Source organism: Lissotriton helveticus, chromosome 3_1, assembly GCF_964261635.1.
Source record: "Lissotriton helveticus chromosome 3_1, aLisHel1.1, whole genome shotgun sequence".
Taxonomy (NCBI): Eukaryota; Metazoa; Chordata; class Amphibia; order Caudata; family Salamandridae; genus Lissotriton; species Lissotriton helveticus.
In genome coordinates, this window is record NC_136061.1 from 672,433,706 (window position 1) to 672,455,533 (window position 21,828).

The 21,828-nt window shown below is 45.8% G+C and overlaps 1 protein-coding gene across 1 annotated transcript in view; it reads left to right on the forward strand.

The window, feature by feature from the left end:
• Positions 1-21,828, forward strand: part of ELOA (elongin A) — a 146,632-nt gene that overhangs the window by 22,544 nt on the left and 102,260 nt on the right. The window contains exons 2-3 of the mRNA XM_078680807.1: positions 20,675-20,731; positions 21,493-21,605. Of these exons, the coding sequence (XP_078536933.1) occupies positions 20,675-20,731; positions 21,493-21,605 (170 nt within the window). The remainder of the gene's footprint in view (positions 1-20,674; positions 20,732-21,492; positions 21,606-21,828) is intronic.

Sequence of the window (21,828 nt, forward strand, 5' to 3'; positions counted from 1 at the left end):
TCTTAAGACCACCAGGGGTTTGTGGGCAACCATAGCTATCAGGATGGTACAATCTGGGCTGGGCTGACGGCTTATTCAGCATAGCCTCAGGATAGAAATAGCTAAGGTTATGAGTTGAAATTCCCCCCTCCCCCGTTCCAGGGTACCAGTCGCTAATATAGGTTACCAATCTGTGATCCTTGAAGTTAACTAGGATCACGTCGCCTTTGATATCCTTAGGTCTGGTACCTACCCAGTGGCATCGCCTGGCCAGGACGATATCACCGTTAAGGTGGGGCGGAAGTGGTCTGTTTCTCCTCAGCCAGTAAATAACCTTATTTTTTAAATTGGCCTGCTGTTCACGATTACCTTCTGGCGGAGGAGGCACTCCTGTGAGGGCTATAACATAGTTTAAGCATTCAGGAGGCAGATCTGCGATGTTCTTTGTTGTTCTATTTGGTGGATATGGAACGGATGGAGGGGGTTTTAAGTTAGTACTCTTAAGGGGATGGGTACTTTGGGGATTTATAGGGGTATTGGGTTTTTCTATGGTCTTAGGTTTTCCTAATGCAGTAGTAATTTTATCGTTACCATTATTGCTAATTTTGGCATATGGTATAGGATTCCGGGATGGTATTGGTGGCCCGGCTGGGGATGGTACGGTTACCTTAGAGGTACCAGTCATAGTCTTAGATCTTTTGGGTTCTCCAGTAGGCTGATATAAAACTCTAGGGGCATTCGATTTCGGGCAAGGTGACCCCAGTTGTCCTTGCAGAATTTTTTCAACACTCTCCCCTAATCTTTTGATCCTTTCCGAAAGAGGGAGGATCAATGCCTTAATAAGACAATCAATGTCATCCAATAGTCCTGCATAACTAGGTACCGAGATGGAGCTGGAAGTCATCTCTTTCACGGCGCCTACAACCCCACCCTTATTTGGAATAGTAAATATAGTTTGTGGCACTTGATTGGGAGGTTTAGCACTCTTTTTAATTATCAGCTTCTTTCTTCGCTTCCTTGGTGGAGAGCCAGAAGAGATTTTACTGGCAGGAGGTTTAAAGCTTTTAGTAGTGTCCCTAAGCAGTGACGATATAGACTGGCCTTCCGTAATACACTTAGTATGGTGGTCAGGTATGCTCGGTGTGAACACGGGAGATGGAATGCCTGGGTCATAAAGAAGGGCTGTTTCTACAAAGGGGGTACTTAGATCTATTGTCTGGGTATCAGGTACCTGGGAGTGAATGGAGTCCGAGATAATAATATCATTCTGTGCAAAGGAGTTAGTCTGAAAGATAAGGGGAATATCTTCTATGGGAGGTGAAGGATTGGCATGTTCTAGTGGTGAAGTTAAATCCATGGAAGTAGAAAGGGATGTTGTTGTCGCGGCTAAAGGTTGAATAGGTGTTAGTTTCAACTTGTCAATGGAAAGGCGTCGACCCGCCCGTTTCTCGGCCAAAGAGAGCTCCCGGTCTACATCAGTCTTAATTTTGCAAAAAAAAATTGTCCAAAGGGCCTAGCAAAGAAGACCCTTGTATGGCCTGTGTCTGTGATGGCTCAGAGGTAGACATCACTAAGGGTGGAAAAAGGGCGTATAAAGCAGAAATTATAAAAAGGAACACTTAATGGCACAAATGATGACAGCAAGGGCAAATAGAGTGGGCCCAGCCCGGCCTCTATCGGCCCCGGACGGCCACAGACGGTCCCGCCCTTGTCCCGGGCTTCTCCCGGCACCCTCCCGCGCGCTCCCGCGCAGCGGGATCTACGCCTACTTAATATAACTCCCTGTTGGAAGGACTAACGGGCGGGCGGGGCCGGCAGGAAGAGCAGCCCAGCTGTTCCTAAGGGCGCGCCGGGACTCCTGGTCCTTGGAGTCCCAGGCAATGCTCGCAGCCCTGCCGGTTACCCACTGAGTGCCCTGAAGAGTCTTACACCTATCGCCTGTGTCCGTGGGCGATGCGGGACCCGCGGAGCGAGTCCGGCGAGGTCCTGAACTGCGGGCTTGACGAAAAGCAGAAAAGAGCAAGGAAGCCTGGTAATGCGCTGCGTCCACAAGCAGCGCGGTATGCGAGAGGGAACTACTGAGATTAATTTATAGGATGCCAGCGAGAATTCTGCCTTTCACGGAGTTGTTTTTTTTGCATATTTACTTTACCTATATTGATTTGCGGCAGATGGGTGAGATCACTTGTCCAGAACTATGCCCTCTTTTTTTCATCAAGGGTAAAGGTTGGATTGAAATCTAGATGTCAAAAGTTTAAATACCTGCTCTTTATTAACAATACCTCCTCTCCTTCTACATGCATTTAAACTGAGAAGGGATAACCTGCATACACCCTACAAAGGAAATATCTTAACCGGGCTCCCACATGACACGTTAAGGGAATAGAGGCCCAATTAACACTTACAACTTGAACATCAGGTTTTGGTCCATCACTGCTAATATTTGAAGCCAGGGTACTGACTGACCCAAGTGTCTATGCTCTGGGAAAACTAATAAACCAATAGTTGTAAAACAAGGGAGATAATTCATACATCTTTTGTAACAGACACCTAATGTCCAAATACTGGCGTTGCTAGAAATTAAAAATCACGCTTATGTTCTAAGGTTTATATTGTGCCTTCTAAGGTTTATATTGTCTGTTGTACATGACACAAGGGAATTTATGGAACAAAGGTGCTGAGAAAAGGACAATCTGTCAAGATTCCAATATATTCTCTTTCTCTCGCTCTCTCTCTCATGTCCAAAACTGACAGGTGGGTATCTTTGGTAAGATCTCCTAACCTCACCTGTGCAATATTTGGGTTTTGTCTTTGCAATTCGTATTTTTTCTACATTCCATCTATATCAATTTTCAGAGTGGTTTGTCTGATATATTTTGCCTTTCAGCAATTTTTTTTGAGGCATTCACACAAGTTGATGGTTTACAAGAGCACATAGTCATGACAGATTGTATACCATCTCGTTTTAGATTTTTTTTCCATTAAGTTCATAAAGAAGGATAGAAAAGTAAAAAAAAAACTATAAAGTACCTTCGAGAACCCCTACCGCCGCCCCCTTACACACACACGCACACACTCGCTCACTCACTCTCCAGGTTTAAAGTGAGCATACTCCCTTCTTTATTATTGACCCAATTACCCAGTCAACTCCTATCGGGTTGTTTCTATATTAATAGTTTAGATCAAGAGCTGAAAGTCTGTGTGGTCTGACTGAACTGATTTTGGGTTATATTAAATAGTCAATTAAAGAGTGTCATATTTGTTTGAATTCATCCCATTCATTAACCAGATCATACATTATCTTGTCAATGGCTAATATATTCAAAAGTTTTAAGTACCATCTCTAGATCGTGAGAGTGTCTGACTTTTCCGGTCTGCTACAATTAACTGTTTAGTAGCTGCCTGTAAGTGTTGGACTAATGCTTGTGTTCACTTTGTCATGCCTCACATTTTATGGTCTCTGAGTTCCAATAGAATCTGCTCCGGAGTAGCGATAAGTGACTCTATTAGTAGTCTTATGCGTGATACGACCTCTTTCCAAAAGTGATGCACCATATGTGACGGGTAGTTTCTTCCTTATTAGAGCTTCTCCAGTACATCCCTTGAGGATTTGGAAACGTCTATTTTAATCTTTACGGGGTAAGATACCAGTGATGCAACAGTTTGTGTCTTTGTTCTGTGTGTATGATATTTTTATGCTCTCTGGTTTGGACCTCTCAAAGTATTCCTCACTCTTTATTAGAGAGCCAAGTTTCTTCTCTCGTTTTGTCTGGAAACCTCCATTGAGGTAGTGCCTCTCCTGTCTTAATATCTTATGAATGACAGGTGTTAGAAATCACCCCCTTAGATTCTGGACATGGCTTTGTATATTTTCCAAATGTTATGAGTTCTCTTGTTGCAGTCCGGTTTGCGTTGTAGGAAAGATTTTATATTGACTCTTTCACACATGTGACTCAAGATCAGGTTGTCCCCATCCTTCCGTCTTTGGAAGGCCAGTAGTGTGTTAGGTTGAAAGTCTAGATTTTGATGAATGGGTGTAAATCCGGATAGGTATGTCGCAAGTTCTAATTTAATGTCAGTCATGTCCCATGTTTTCATTATAGTGTTCAGTTTCATTATAGTGTTCAAGGTTTCACTGGCAGGCGTTCTTGAGAGCCTGGTGTCTTTTGATAACCAAAGGACATCTCATAAAGTTTTGCCCCGTACTGCTCTATCCATGAATACTCCTTTTTAGGTTTCGCCTGGCGTCGGAGCTCCTAGCTCCGCCCAGGAGAAATCTTATGTCCCTACAGTGTAGGGCTTAGTCCCGCCCTCTGTTCCATTGGCTAGCTCCATAAATGGAGGCTAGCCATTGGAACAGAGATCTGTCCGTCATGGCCGGACCAGATTCGTGGGCGTTCCGGGGATTTTTACTCATCCCGCCCCTTTAAGAACATCATTGCGGCGGTGGGCGGGTTTACTTTTTTTTTTTTCACAATGTTTGTTTTCGCCATTTCGGCGAAGATGGCGGCCGGGCAGTGGCTTGTTTAAGATGCTGCAAAGTGTGTCCCGACCTTGCAGCTGCCTTTCCCCGATGTCCCAAAGGTTCTGCGGCGGCGAGTTCACGAAGCTCCGAAAGCGGAGCATTTATTATGAATGCCCTCCCTCGGGTTTACTTTTTTTTTTCTCAATGTTTGTTTTCGCCATTTCGGCGAAGATGGCGGCATACATACAGGGAGCCCATTGCACACTGTGCGCGCTGCTGTGATTACCCTGCCCTGCAGAATTGATCGTCGCGGCTGGGGGTGAGGAGACCGTTTCCGCGAGAGCCATGGACTGTCAGCGCTGCAGCTGGAGAGACAAGGGTATTGTACTGGTGCTAATTGCGCTTGTGACGCCTCGCCCACTCTGTTTTTAAGCCAAGAGACGGGTATTTATTTATTTGTAAGCTCAGCAAAGGAATTCTAGCTCCTTATTTCTGTGAAGAGGATGTAGCGTTACAGAACATAAGATACCGTGGGTTTCAGCTAATAAAACAGTTAGCATTGATAAAAGGCATTGAGGGATGTCATGAGTGAATGTTTCTTGAGACTGAGCGATTTTAATTTCAAATTCATTCGATTCAATCTGAGGGGTATTCAGCTTGTTTAATTGATGCTAACCTTTAGCCGGTAGTGTTGAAAGAGTGCTGGGTTAATGTTTAGATAGTCAAGGGCAGGACCTGAAGTGGACAGTGATTCACAGCGTAGAGTCATTCAGTAAGTGTGTTAAACTCCCCTATCTGGTTCCGATAGCATCTACATCTGCATTTACATTTGGGAGGGTTGATAGTATGCATATTTTCAATCTATATAGGCAACATTTATATACTACCCTCGCCATGTGCCCTTTGCTACTTTACGTTGCAAATCCGTGTCCCCAGCTCACTGCATAAGTACCCCCACCCCCTCCCCGGTAGGAGACACTCAAATAACTCCTCAAATGTAATTCCTATTTAGGTTCTTAATTTCGAGTTGTGGCAACCATTTCCTTAGTGCTCTTGTTGGTGGAAATGTTTATAAGATGTTAAATATAAAAAAGACCGATTTTTTTTTTTTTTTTTTTTTTTTTTTTTTTTCTCAAACTCCATTTAACGTTTCCATACTTTTTCGATCACATTGCACAAACTGATTTGCTTGTATTTTTAGGTGAACACATATAAAAGTATACGTATTAAGAAAAAAAACGTAATTGTGATTTGTAGGTATGTTTGAGCTTTACAACAGCACAGTGATGAACTCTAAATGACAAGATTTGGTCGGAGTGGCTGTGAAAGCCTTGGAAAACTTCAAGCACTTAAATTTCTCTAACGCAAAAGAAGCTCAAATGATTCAGTTGATGGCGACCAGTTCTTCCACTGTCCTAGTATTGTATTGTAATTGCATTTATATATGGCTTACTACCCCTGACAAGGTGTCGAAGCGCTTTTTCGGAGAGTAGCACGCTACTCCGGGACCCATAGAGGATTAGTGTTCCTGCAATCCACCAACAGTGGCAGCCTGTCTGAGGGATACAAGAGGTTATTCATGGAATGTATGCTTTTCCCTCCTACACTGCTGTATGTCCCTTTTTATCTGCTCTGTACACCCCACCATCTACAAGCCCCACTATCTACTAGTTTCAAAAAGGTTGTTGTCTCCACTCCTAACTTTTGAAGACTTCTGGGTTTCCAGCTTTGGACCGCTCATAGACTTACAGGATTGAAGTACTCCATCTCAGAATCCCTGGGAAAGTGTAAACAAAGCACTGATGCAGAGCAAGAGTTTGTAGTGTCATTGATGGCATACTCACCTAAACTACCATCAGTGAGATGGAAGTACTCTGTACTCCTCTTTCCCAGAGACTACCTACTGTGAAATTTAAATGGCAAGAGAGTTAAGGCCAGGGAAACCTTGACGGGCTCTGCTTTCTCAACTACTTTTAACTGATTAAAACAAATATACTGAAAGACAAAAAGACTGATGTGAGCATATTTATCCTTCTCAATATGCCTTACATATTTAGGTCTCAGCCTGCGATGGCTACGCAGACATGCACAGTCTGGCTGGCGAGACTTAATGAGATAGAGAGAATATCACAAGCGAGGTTAAGCCCCGACCCTCTTCTCCATTGGCTGGCCTCCTAAACGGTGGCCAGCCATTGGAGAAGAGGTCCTAGTGACTTCTTCTTTCTCTTTAAGCCCCGTCCTTTTCAGATTGGGTCACCACCACATCCATCACATCCACCATTACCACATCCACCACCACATCCACCACATCCACCACCACCACATCCACCCCCACCACCACCACATCCACCACCACATCCACATCCACCACCACATCCACCACATCCACCACCACCACATCCACCACCACCACCACCACATCCACCACCACATCCACCACCACCACCACATCCACCATAACCACATCCACCACATCCACCAGATCCAACACCACCACATCCACCACATCTATGTGTGTGTGTGTGTGTGTGGCTCTGTGTGTGTGTGTGGCTCTGTGTGTGTGTGTGTGGCTCTGTGTGTGTGTGGCTCTGTGTGTGTATGGCTCTGTGTGTGTATGTGTGTGTGGGTGCAAATGCAATAGGTCTCGCATTTGCGAGAGATTAAGCTATTGGCATTGTAAATGACAATGCCATTTATTTATCTGTTTTCAAAACCAACACATAAATAAAAAATTTGCCATTTACAATGCCAATAGCTCTAACTTTTGCAAAGGCGAGACCGTTGCATTGTAAATGCTTGTTTGTCCATTTCTTCGATAGTACATGCATGAAGGTGAAGCTGCTTCATGGTAACTCTTCAGATTGGACATCGCCAGTCTACCTCTATCCCATGGCGCCATTATTATTTTCCTGGAGAGTGGTGCCTTCTTCCCGTTCCATAGAAATATTTTTTTTGGGGTGTTTTCTGGAAGGATAAAATTCATCTTTGGGGTATAAGATAGGGCATGGCCTGAGATAAGTATATTTTTATTTTTTATTTTTATTTCTATAAGTCCTTTCCAAGAGACTGGGAGCCAACTACATTTACTCAGATCCTGCTTAATATCTTTTACTAATGCTGACCAATTATCAGGGACCATCTTTGGCAGTGATGGGGTGATGCTGAGTCCTAAATATTTGGTGTAAGAGCTGGCCCATCGAAATAGAAGTTATTTTTTTAAATCGCTTCACTTCTGTTTGTGTAAGCATCAGTGCAAGTGTTTCAGAATTATTTGTATTTAGACAAAACCATGCTATTCCATAAACAGTCTACTTTTTGCAGGAGTCGTGTGTCAAGTCTTGGACAACCATCACTTTACAGGTTCCACTTTGACTGGTCTTTTGTTTGCTCCTCTCTGCAATAATTAATTTATTCAGATGGTATGTGGATATCTTGGCAAACACAAGGAGATCTTTGCCACAATGTCCTGAGGTCTAGCTTTGCCATAGAGCTCATCTGCCCTCCAGCCCCCCCAATTCTATAGGGCTCATTCAATGCCTTTAGGGAAGACTGTCTTTTACCTAAGGTCTTTCTAAAGAGCTGTTTCAAGCACTCCGCCACATATTCTCCTTCTCCCTTTTCCATATTACAGCCTCTTAGATTGCCTGTCTGGACCTATTTTCTAGGTCTTCACATCTATGCATTAGTTGTTTGATCTGGGTCTCCAGAGTAACTATCGACGTGGTGGCAACCTAGCTCATGTTACAGAGGAATTGCATTAATTGCTCGATCAACGAAATTCTTGAGTCCATGGCCTGCTGATTTCGTTTGATGTCTGCTACATCTGATCCCAGGCATGACCTTAGTTAGCCAGGCCCACCTACCAAAGTTTTGTCTCAGTCCTACTTGAAATCTGCGAGATAGCACTGGAGATTCACTTCACAATGAATATTAGAGAGCCAGAGAGCTCAATATTCTAAAGGGCTTAGAGGAAAAATGGAGAAGTACACCCTCCTAATTTATGATACCAAAACACGTTTAAGTACTCCACTACTAGTACAATCGTATAAACTGATAATCTAGAAAAGGAATGGTGGAATGTTCCTAACATAAGCATACACTTAAACAGTGATAGAGGAAAAAAACTCTTTTTGTTTTATTTTCCCTCACACACCCTAGTAGTGTCATGCTTCATCATCGGGACACCACAACCCCTATAAGTCCTGGTGGACTTACTCATCAGGACCATATAGTGATTACTCATCAGGACCATATAGTGATCCCTACTGATAATAGCTCAGTTCTACAATGATAAGCCTACTATCCTACAAACAATACAGCAAAAATAAGCTGACTGTTTGAGCTTCAGGGCATGAGCTGGCCCTCGTGAAGCATGGTAATTTTCAATGAATACCAAAAATATTGACCTATTGCGGTCTTCTCTTTGAGTGACTTGTCTTCGGAGCAGCACGGGGGTAGGAATAAGGACAAGCTCTTATGCCGGTGATTCGACTGCGCTGAACACCCTTCGCCTGCAAGCTCATGGGCATTGAACACTCATAAAGAGAAGACAGCAATAGGTCAATATTTTTGGTATTCATTGAAAATTACCATGCTTCACGAGGGCCAGCTCATGCCCTGAAGCTCAAACAGTCAGCTTATTTTTGCTGTATTGTTTGTAGGACAGTAGGCTTATCATTGTAGAACTGAGCTATTATCAGTAGGGATCACTATATGGTCCTGATGAGTAAGCAGTAGGGGACTGCTTACGAAACATGTCGACTAGGTAGCAAGCTATTGCTCTACCTCACATTCCCCTTCTTAATGTTCCCAGCTAGAGAAGTTAATAAAATATATTTTTCTACTAGGCCAGGGAATTTTTAATTTTTTGTAATTTTTATATTCTCTGCACTCACTAGTAAGGTCCCTACACTTCACTGACACCCCTACACCTACACATAGCCTTTGTCACAACTTAAGTGCTCCCGCGTAGTTCGTTTGGTCGTAGCACGCCCCGCCCCGTTATAGGGACGGGAAGACCCCTATGATGAAGCATGACACTAAAGGATTTTTTTAGTGTGTGAGGGGTATTTTAAAAAGCACATAGTGCTCTTGTCTTTCCATACCTAAGAGAGAGCCTAGTATCTCACAGAATCATTCACAGAATAAAAAACACTTAATTTTTTTAACACCTCGTCACATTGATAGAATCTCATTGTTTATATGATACTGCTAGGAGGGTGATTCTATCAGTACCTCTATGCTTCCTCTTTTTGTTTTGGCCCTATTCCTTATTACCGGGCAACATGAGATATACCGTACTTCTCATGGATTGCTTTTCAAAATGGATGTATCATGCATTTGTGGAGTCACCAGACAATGAAACAGTTGTCAAATTGTTGGAACATATTTTAATACTGGAGGGTGCACCTAAAAATGTGCTTACGGACAATGTTACACATTTTATGTCTGACCACATGAAGGGACTTTTGGCTAGTGTGGATATCAAAGAACTCACGATAGCTCTATATTCACCTTCCTCTAATGGTCTAATTGAGTGTGGCAACCGAGTCATTAAGGAAGGTGTACAGACGCCCCTACCTTCATAGTTGGATGATGGCACGTTTTGTTTTTCAAAACCTTCGGGCGTATAACACGTCTCCATCTTGTACCATAGCTGTTAGCCTTTTTTCTTTGCTGTAGGGTAAGGATGTGCATAAGCCATTGTTTCCATCATGGTTGAGTGAAAGAACTCACAATGCTGGGAGGGTCTGCATTAATAGAAAAGACATAGCCTCAAGGTTGGTTGGTAAATAAGCGAGGATGAAGTAACATTTTGATTCAAAAACATGGTCAAATAGTAGTAAATCTGGTGGTAGGTGATTGTGTCATGATTAACAAATCCTGTCGGGAATTAGAAAGGGGAATCAAAATGTACCCCTGTACAAGTGGACAGGGTCAGTAAAGGCGCTGTACTTGTCTTGGGAAAGGTTAGTGGAATAAGAGGCAGCTAGTGAAACTTACGTATGAGCAAGTGATTATTGTGCGCAAGAGGAAATGTCTTTTTGAAAACTTTGACTGGGAACAATGGTTTCAACCCATAAGTGCTCTGTCAAACAAGCATTGGAAATGCAATAGGTCTCGCATTAGGAAAGTTTGAGCTATTGGTCTTATAAATGACTTTTTTTAATTATTGTGTTTTTGAAATAGCTAAATTAATAGCTTTGTCATTTACAATGGCAATAGTTATAACTTTCGCAAATGTTACACCTATAGCATTTGTAATGCAACATGTTTTGTATTTACGTGACTTAAATGTATTGATATTACAAATAACAATGGCTTTTAATTTTGTAAAATGATTAATACTTAAATAAATTATTTAATTTGTAATGGCAATAGCTTAAACTTTTGTAAATAACTTTTGTGAAGATTATGTTCAGTGTTTTTTATTGTGACGAAAATCCAAGAACTGAAGTGAAATATTAACATCGTTTTGTGATGTGTAATAAAGCTTGAAAACAGCTTGAAACAGGAGAGGGTTGAGTGAGGAGAGGGTTGAGCGAGGAGAAGGTTGAGTGAGGGGGGTTTCGGCCAGCTCTCTTAATCCAGTGGTCTGTTATTGTCATTCATATTGTTCCTCTGTCTACTACAAAGTACAGCATGAGCCAGCGGTTCAACCCATTCAATCTATTGGCTAATTTGACTGTGTGTGTCTGCATACTGCCCTTTGACAAGGAGCACATCCACACACAAATTAGTTTCCTTGAGTGACTGGGACCACTGCGGCAGTGTGTGCTTTTTGAGACAAAAAATATGCTTTTGCTTTTACCGATGGATTGAGCAAGTCGCACTCCTTTACCAGACACAGTGAGTTGTCTGGTTGTTCCCTTTGTTGAAGTTATTCTGCTTGAAGAGCAGGGAGAACATTTAGACTCTGAGTCTTAAATACAGGAAGGCTAGTCTGAAACAGCGCGGTGTGTACCAGCCTAACAGCTTTCCAACATACATAATGCTTTTTTTTTTGCCAGAGAAGTCGGTGGGACTGATTGTAAGCCCCGTTTTAAAAGAACCGTTTGCAGGAATCAAATTTTTTCAGTTTAATATGTCATGTCCTGTGAATTTCTGAAAACTTGACATTCATAATAATCATCTAAACAAATTCGACCAATTTTCTTGTGCTAAGAGTAGATGGTGGTATATACCTGTGAATTCATTTGAGTTTGCAGTAGATGTAAAGTGCCCGTTCAAATCCCCGTGCGTGAAGTAATGTACACTTTTTGTTTTATAGATCCTGTAACATTAGTAGGTGTATAAAACAAAGTATGTATAGCTTTTAGTGAAATATATATGTAATAACGTTAACCCCGTGTTTAGTTTCAAGATCTCTCTGGAAAACTAACTTTTTTTACCTTTCCCCTTGACTGTGCGTCAATGCTGCGAAATACTCTGTTAGACCTGCTAACAGGGCACTGATCATATGCCAACGGCGCATGCAGTGATAGGTTTGATGACAACGGTGCTCCAGCAAGCTCTTTAAACAAGGAGGGAGTGAGAGAAGGGAGGGGGGGTGAGAGCGGAGAGCTGGGGGTGGAGGAGCATGGAAAGAGACAACAATATGCTTCTGGCTACACAAATGGCCCACAATGTTTCCGTATTGCTGTGCGGCTGATTTTTTTAAATCGCCTGAGGCATGAAGTTTGTTCCGTCTATGTGCGCCTCAGAGGCTGGATAGAAGAATATGCAAGAAACTTTAAAAAGCAAGTGGGAAGGGGAGCTGCGGTGCGCTGCGAGGCAGTTGGGTTCCCGGAAGAGACGCAGCTAGGGCACAAATCCACTCCTGCACTGGCGAGAGCTGTGAGAAAATGCGCGGCTGACATTTGAAAAGATAAAACACAGCAGGCGCCTGGTTGATGAAGGGACACATGCTGTGTGCTTCCTGTAGCAGCTGGTCGAAGTGTGGTTTGAGAAATGCATAGCCGTTGTGCCTCCAAGAACAGCTTTAAAGAAGTGGAAGTACGGTCAAAGTGGGAAAAGCTGGAGAACGTATCACGTGCACTTAGACCGTGTTTGTGATTAAAAGTTAACGCAAGCCCAAAAAATGCATTACCGTTGGGGAACGTAAAAAGTGAACAGCTTCTAACAAATGTTTTATGTTTGGGGAAGTACGGTTGGAGAAATGCGTAGCTTTTATGCCTGCAACAACAACTATGTTGCAGTCAGTAAAGTGGGTTAGCATTCCACGGTGCACTTAGACCCCGTGACTGATGAAAAGATAACTTAAAGAGAAAACAAGTTAAATAAACGTGGCCGCGAAAAGGTAAACAAGTTAAAAGAAAAGGAGGCACGGCCTGCCGGCCGTGAAACTGAAAGCACGGCCGGCCGGCCGTGAAAGCCTTTGATGCAGCAGGGGGGCGGAGCGGGAAGAGCTGCTGGCGGCACCAAGCTGGGCAACAGATGGCTGGCGATTTGATGCTGTGCACGCGCATTTTAACTCATTGCGCTTGCGCATTGAGCTAAAAGCGCACATGCACTTCATCAAATCGCCAGTCTGGTTAAACTCTGTTTAAGCCCCTATAGTCTCGCTCTGCTCAATGCGCATGTGCATTGACCGGCGAGACCTAAAAATGGCGTCAGCGCAGTAGGAAGTCACGTGTGCTGATGAGAGTTCAGTCTACGGATGGGGCGTGGCTTGGCGCGCAAACGGAATGGCCGCCTGATTGTACGGCTCCCGTTCCCTGCAGCTTTAATCCTTCACTTCTCCTCGTCACCTGAAGTGCAGAGTCTCGCACAACTAGCGGGATAGGTGCAGACAGGTCGCGGCTACACTCGGTCTAATTCCCGGACCGCTGGCAGACATCCTCTGCAAGATACAGGCTCTGCAGGATCCGCCGGCGTTACCCCTGGAGCTGCTGTGGTGCGGCGGCTGTCGCTCACGAGAGGCCGGTGCGCGCCGCACGGCAGCAGGCCCTGGACGGGAGACCGGCTCCGACGAGCTGCTACGATCCTTGCTGAGACTCGGCCCCCAGCCCCTGCCCCGGTCAACGACGACCCTCGCTGGAGCACCGCAAGAAGCTGAGCCCTCACGAACGTTACAGGCACTGTACCTGCTGGTAGCACCACTGGACAAGAACTGTGCCCCTCGATCTCAGGTACTGGGCATGGCGGGTGTGGAGCGCTCGGCCTTGTTGAAGCTGTGACTGCCTGCACGGACCCTGGCGCTTAGTCGCGATTCACGGGCCGCGCCATTACTGCTTTGCCGCCAATCTGGTGCACTGAGAGAGGCACATATTAATCCTTGGGCTTACATTTGGGGAAGCAGTGCCTGGTCTCCACGCTGACCTCCCCGTGGGAGGCGCCGTGCTCCCCCCTTCTGTGACTCTCGTGCTGCTGGTGTAAATTGCGAGCTCGACTGTCCCTGAGAAAGCTCTTGGTGCCCAGGAGGCCTGCGATACCGGAGGCAATAGGTGCTTCGAGGGTGCTGGGTGCGGGACGATTTGCCGCCTTGATCGGACAGACGATTATCCTTCACTATCTTGGCACGAGCTGCGAGGGTGGCCCAGGAGAGGCGCAGGGGCACGATGGTGCGCCCAGAGCACCGCCAAGCGAAGCTCAGCTTCGAAAGCGTCAAGAAAGGTTCGAAACCGGGCACGGCTGAGCCCGGACCCAGTGGCATGGGGCTCGTGGATCCACCCTCCCCCTCTGCTGAATTGGATATGCACCGCCTGTTTCAAGAAATGCGCCAAGGCTTCGCTACAGTGGTGGAGAAGGTGGACGGGATGTCCTCCAGACTGGACGCCCTGGTGCACAAGGTTGATCGGCATGAGGAACGGATCACCGCGACGGAGCAACGCATATCGGACAATGATGACCTCACGGCCACGCATACCTCTCAACTTGCCCGTATGGACAATCTTCTCCGGGTCATTGCAGCCAAGAATGAGGACTTGGAACCCCCAGCAGACGCAATAACATCCGCGTCACGGGTGTTCCGGAGTCCACAGACACTGGCAGGATGGAGATCTTCGTCGAGAAACTATTCCGAGCTTCAATTTGAGAGGATGCCTTCTCCCCCCAGTTTATTGTGGAGAGGGCGCATAGGTCTCTGGCCCCAGTCCCGAAACCTGGATTGCCGCCCAGACCAATCATTGCTCGCTTGCTCAATTACAGAGATCGAGACGTCGCCCTAAGGGCTGCCCGAAGCAAGCAGGCCCTACACTACAATGGGATCACCTTCTCTCTCTATCCTGACTTCACTCCCCTTGTGCAGGAGGAAAGGCGTAAGTTTCTGGCTGTTAAAAAGAAATTGAGAGAGGCTCAGTTGGACTACGCATTGCTGTACCCGGCAAGGCTGAGGATAACTCACCAGGGCAAGCAACGATTCTTCACTGACCCGCACAAGGTTGAGGAATATTTGAAAATGCTTCGCAAGGCGCAGAGGGACAGACGGGACGGCCATGCGGCTCCTGAAGAGGAATTACCCTTGGAGGTCGACGGCAATTGATGTGCTGTGCTCAATTTGGACTGATTCTGAATTGGAGTAACTTCACTTCGCCAGCCTCGCTGCAGCTGACTCAGATGAGACTGCTGATCCCATTGGGAGATGAGACTTTCTGCCTTCTAGTGATCGAACACTTGCAGGGACCTGCTGATGTTACCCCTACGGGAGTACCCCACTTTTGGAAACGAGTTGAGGGTGTTTTGGGGAGGTGGGAGGGCGACGGGTTGTATGGCTGCTGGCATGATTGGGATGCAGTAGTGGGAGGGGGGTTGAGTATTTTTGAGGGGGGGTTAAGTTTATTGAAGACAGTGACCGGCTGGTTGGTCATTCTGTTGCGTGGTGTTCTCTATGTTTAGTCGACACTATGGAGCTCACGGTGGCAGGGCTTATCTTTACGATTTCCTATTGGTGATGGCGAGATCGGGGGCTGATGCGCAGTTGAAATGCATTTCCTGGAATGTCCGAGGGCTCAATAATGCTAAAAAGTGCCGAAATGTTATTGCATATTTAGACCGTCATCAAGTGCACCTTGCCATGTTGCAAGAAACACACGTTGCTCCACAGACGCGCCCCTCTTTTGGTTGTAAATGGGCTACTTCTCGAGCATTCTCATCTTACTCCTCGTATGCGAGGGGAGTTGTTATCCTGATTAAGCGCACGCTGCCCTTCCAGGTATGTGGTGAATTGGCAGACTCGGAGGGCCGCTATGTATTGCTGTGGGGGCGGTTAGGCCGTGATACTATCACCCTAGTGAATTGCTATGCACCTAATTTGGGTACACCACTTTTCTTCACCACACTCTGGGGTAAAATCTTGGATATAGGCTCCAGGCATGTCATATGGGGTGGCGATTTTAACTTGGCGTTGGTACCCCGGTTGGATAGAGCAGACGGTGCAATTTGTTATAAACCCAGATCCAGAGAGGCGTTAGAGGGAGTGCTCTCTGAGGGCAACTTGATGGACGCTTGGCGGCAGCTGCACCCCAACCATACAGAGGGGACCCACTTCACGTCACAGACAGGGACATGGGCGCGCCTTGACTACTTCTTTCTGCCTGTGGAAAGCGCCGGGACACTCTTTTAGAGTAGCCGTGCGCTATATAAACTTAATATAACATAACATAACATAACTAGAGAGATATTTGCAGGGGTCAAAGGAGTAACTCACCTTCCACGGACATATTCGGACCATAGCCCGGTCCTGCTAACCCCCCTTGTCCCTGGCTGGGACAATCCTAGACCACACTGGCGGCTGCAGCCAGCGGCCCTGTTAGATGCGGTTTTTCGCACTGAGCTGGGCGATGAGATCGCCGCCTTTTTCCCTAGGAACAAGGGTTCTGTTGACTCTGTTGAGTTCATTTGGGAGGCATTCAAGGTTACGATAAGGGGCCATTGCATTTCGAAAAGCTTCAGAGTCCTGCGTGATATACAACGCATGATCCGGAAACTTGAGGACGAGTTGAGGAGGTTGGAGGCCCGGATGGTGGAGGGTGATAGCACTGATGCACACGCAGACTTTAGAGATAAGCTCGCGAAATATGAGGAGGAGGCGGAGAGGGAAGCCAAGTTTCGAGGCAAATATTGGCAGGCGAGGAAATATTGTGAGGGGGACAGACCGGGCAAGGCGCTCACCATGTTGACACGCGCACCACACGCCAATTACACTATCACCGAGGTGGTCACCGACCAGGGTTGTACCATTAGAGACGCTGATGAGCTACTTTCAACATTTGTCTCTCACTATCATGCGATTTACACCACAGATACATCTACAGATGTCCAATATGATAGCTTCCTTAATGACATAGCCTTGTGCTGGCTTAGCGACGTTGACAGGACTTTTCTTGCTGCCCCATTCGAGCTGGAGGAAATTAGGGACGCTATCATGTCTCTCCAAAATGGGAAGGCACCCGGGCTGGACGGCCTCCCTGCAGAATTCTACAAGACGTATGTAGACATCATGGCCCCGGTTCTGCGCGAGGTTTTCGAGGAATCCCTTGCTGATGGGGTCCTTCCCAGCTCTATGCGCGAAGTCGTTATCACCTCACTGTTAAAACCTGGCAAAAAACCCGAAGCCTGCGACTCATACAGTCCCCTATCACTCTTGAATTGCGATGTCAAAATACTGGCTAAGGTGCTCGCCACTAGACTATCACTACTCATGACTCGTATTGTGTTACCAGATCAGTCCGGCTTTGTCCCGAGTCGCTCCACCTCCCATAACCTGCGCACCCTGTTCTCCTTACTCCACACGGTTCACCCTGACCTCCCTGTTGCAGCGATTTTTTTGGATGCCACTAAGGCATTCGACTCTGTCGAATGGCCTTACTTGTTCACAGTTCTGACCCACATGGGGTTCCCCCAACTTTTCATCTCCTGGGTCCAGTTGCTATACACACAGCCCACCGCGAGAGTCCTGATAAACGGTCGCCTTTCCATGCCGCTCGCAATCTCTAGAGGCACCCGGCAGGGATGCCCGCCATCTCCTCTTTTGTTTGCGATTGCCGTTGAGCCCCTAGCTTGTCGACTTCGACAGCTCCATAGAGAGGGTGCGATTCGGTCTCTCCAACGCCAAATTGACGTATCGTTATACGCAGACGATATGACGCTATTTGTTAAAGACCCGGTACACAACCTGAACCCCCTGCTCAGAAAATTTGTTGTGTTTGGTGGGATGTCTGGTGTACAGATGAATTGGGCGAAATCCCAGTTCTTCCCACTTACGGATTCGGTAACGGACTTTCCTCTGGACTACCCTCTAGAATGGTGTCGGACTGAACTTCGATACCTGGGTATCCAGGTTTCCCGCGACAAAGATGAGACGATCCGATCCAATTACAGCGTCGCAGTGACTAAGCTCACTGCGCTGGTGGACCGATGGATCTCCCTTCCCATCTCCATGGCGGGTAGGGCGTCCCTTATCAAAATGGTGGTGCTCCCACGCTTCCTTTATCTTTTTCTAAACATACCCTATCACCCGGGTGCCTTCTTCTTCAAGACTCTGAAGTCAAAGCTCTGTCGCCTTTTCTGGGGTGGCAAGGGCCCGCGACTGAAATGGTCCATGCTGACACAGCCATACGATAAGGGGGGTTTTGACCTCCCCGATTTTTAGGTCTATTATCTATGTGCCCAGGCGCACTACGCCTATCATTGGCTTCGCCCTACTCCCTATATGCCTCAGTTGGCGGTGGAGGACTGGATCGCTAGTCCCCTGCCTCTAAATGGCCTCCTACATTGTCCACCCTCGGTCATCACGACGCCATATACATCTGTTACGTGCACTATGGACGCGTGGCGCCGTCTGGCTAGAAAGCTAAACTGCGATTTGCTTTACTCTCCCCGGATGCCACTGGTGTACCACCCTGAGCTTGAGCTCCTGCAGGAGCGTGGGTTCCGGACGCTTTGTGAGACTCTGCGAATCAGTTGCTGGGGCGACCTTTTTTCTGCGAGCCGCTTTAAAACTGCGGACGCATTTTTTATGACTCATAATCGCACCCCGCTTGACGTTTTTTATTATCTGCGACTGCGTCAAGGTATGCGCGCAATCCTTCCTGACTTCCCGGCGGAGCCTGAGCTCACGCCTCCACTTCACTTCCTTTTAAGCTCGCAAGATGGCTCCCACCTGGTCTCGGGTATGTACCGCCATGCGAGACTGTGCGGTCTACCGCCGGAGGCCTCCGTGAGACGGCATTGGTCTACTGAGCTGGCTGTTGACCTGACTGATGCCCAGTGGTCCTACTGTTGCGCCCTCACAGCCCGTATATCGGCTAGCTGCAGGCTCAAAATCATACATTACAAATTCTTGCAGCGCTTATACTACACCCCAATGAAGAAATACAGGTTTCAATTGTCTGACTCTGACCGTTGCGAACGTTGCCGGGCTGAGCATGCCGACTTCCTGCACCTCGCCTGGGAGTGCCCCTCTGTGCAGGCCTATTGGCAACAGGTACATAGCGCCCTTGAATCCATGACCGGGATATCTATACCGCCAGACCCGGTCCTGATGCTGTTGGGGCACACACCACACGTCCCGCCGACATGCAGGAAGTTCGTGGACGTTGCGCTTCTTCTGGCAAAACGGCACGTCGCTTGTAGGTGGGGCCGTGGCAGGGCCCCTAAATTCAAGGACTGGCTTGCTGACATGACATATAGCCAGGATCAACACACAGTGTTCACGGAATTGCTCCCACTATCTAGCAAACCGAAAGACATTTGGGGCCCCTTGGTTGCCTATCTTCACGCCCAGGTGGCCCGAGATAATGATTTGGAGGGGGACAACCACCGGGATGATAATAATGATCAGTTATAATATCTCCCCGCTCCCTGATGAGCTCGCTTTGGTTTTGCTGTCAATGCTTCTACTGTGTATAGCAAGTGAGTGTTCCCATCGTCCTCCTCATTGATCCGGTACTACACGCTGTTGCCCTATGCTCTCGTGCCTGACATAGATCACTGTATTTCTCTATATTATGCTTCAGCGTTCTGGATGGTTGTTATATTTTAACACTGCCGCCTTGCCATTGAACACTGTACAGGTTCCCTGCCGTACCACTCTGATGACCTTATGTACATTTTGAATTGATGTGCCATGCTGTAACTGATATATCTTTTGAATGACACTTACTTTCCTTTATGATCCAGCCACTGTACTGTCTTCCTAGTTTCTTATGTATGTTCTATGTTTTTCTTGTTTTTTTTTTATGCAAAACTTCCAATAAACAAAGTTTAAAAAAAAAAAAAAAAGAGTTCCGTCTAGGGATTGTGTTTGTTTGCCTAGAGACCCTTTGGGGATAAGTTCTGTGATTCTCGTACCAGAAAGGTTCTCAAGATGTTTGATGATTATGTACTTTCATACTTGTTGTTTGAATTTACTTTCGCATATTTCTTTATGGGTTATTTCGTGAAGCAGTCTGTATTCTTATGAATTGTTACTTTGTTCGTTTTGTTTCATTTGTATTTTGTTTTTATTTTTATAAGGGGGAAGGTGATGTGGTAAAATGCATTGTGGTATGTTTTTCCATGCGCGCATGTGTACATAGGCATTATTATTTGAGTTGCCATACATGCTTCACGAACGGTCAGTGGGGATTCCAGCCACATTCCTTGAGAATCCATACTGGCTGGATGCGTCACATCGTGGGTCTTTACATGTATAGAATTACTTGCAAACATGCTTTGCTCTGTGGACAATCCTCTTTGTTACGTATGTGTGTGTGTATATATATATATATATATATATATATATATATATATATATATGTGTATTTCTAGGTCTAAAGAAAGTGACATGGTTCATGCTTGACAGCTGATTATCTGGCATGAAAGCTCATTTGCACTGTCTCTTTAAGCAGTCGTGTAAGTGCTTCAAAGGAGACACAATGTACCACTTTTAATATTGACTAACTGATGGAAGTTATTGGCTTTTAAGAGAGTATTTGTGACATTATTTATCCTCAAAGTGTACCTTTCGAGAGACCTTTTCTTCTCACATCTAGCTGGTTAAAAATTTGTCTAAATCATCCCATCCCCTAAACATCCCCTTGTAATAAACTAAGTAAAAATGCGAGCCTTCCATGTGTACACAGCAATTCAAACTCTGCTGTGGTGAATGTGGATAGTGTTCCGAAGTCACTACAATTACCTGACATCGGTGGAATCATTGAGTCAGCTGCATCAGACCTGTTCACCGAGTACTCCTTTGACCTGATGTTGCTTGACAGATCTTTATGGTTTCTTTCTTTTTCTTGGCAGCTGTACAAGAGCTTGAAGAGACTTGCCGAACTGCCCATAACAGTTGACATTCTTGTGGTAAGGCTTGTGTGTTACTTAATTTACCTTTTGCTTTTGTCCTCTAGCCGTGGGTTTAGCAATAGGCTGAAGTTGTACCCACTCTTCTTTCGAAAGTGGAGATGCTGATAATATTAACGTTCAGGGACAACCCCTTCACATGAACAGTAAACACTGTGTGTTTGCTTTGTTGCTGCTGTCCCTTTATCACAGTTCCCCAACAGTCACATACGTCTTGGTGAAAGAGGTCTTCATTATTCCTCCCTAATGCCCTGTCTTGAGCATTCATTTTATTAGGCATGGCCAGCTGAAGTGTGTGTTTTTTCTTGGAACAATGCATGCACCCTTTTGTGGGTGGATGGGGATATATATTTTTTTTGGAGGGGGGGGGGGGTGGTGGAACAAAGGCAATCGTTGGAAGGTAGTGTACCAGACCCCCTGCTTACCTATAGTCAATAAAATGTCCAACAGTGTGGCTTTGGGCCATATTTTATGCTTGGCTTTGAAGAGTGACACTGGAGCCCTACGTTTTTTGAGCGGTATGTTCTTCATCCTCTAGGTATCATGCTGTTTGAGGGCTTGTGTCCGAGTCATAGACTCTAGTTTGCATTCCTATTTGTTATGCTAGGCGTTATGTGATTAACCTGGGTATTTTACCAATTGTTGATCCAGAATGTGTGATAGTTTTTCATCTTGAACTTGTCTTCGGCCAAACTTTCTTGAAGATTCTACAAAGTTTGACTTGTGAATGTTCAGAGCTTTAATATTTTCTTCATTTGCAGGAAACTGGTGTTGGAAAGACTGTGAACAGCTTGCGGAAACACGAGCTGGTGGGAGAGTTTGCAAAGTCCCTGGTGGCGCGGTGGAAAAAGCTGGTACCACAGGAAGCTGATAGGTATGTTTAACCCTTTGTTTGTTCTGATAATTGTGTGAGGTCTGGGGCCGTTGCTGAATGTCAAGTATGTGTGGTTTTTTAAGCAGTAAGAAAAGCAACCTTACAGGCGTAAGGTGGGTGACTTGAGCACTCCTCTCTGCTTACAAAGAAGCAAAATAATTTCAGAAATTCAAAGATATTGAAGTCATCAAACTTTTCAAAGTTTTATTCACTTTGCGTTCAA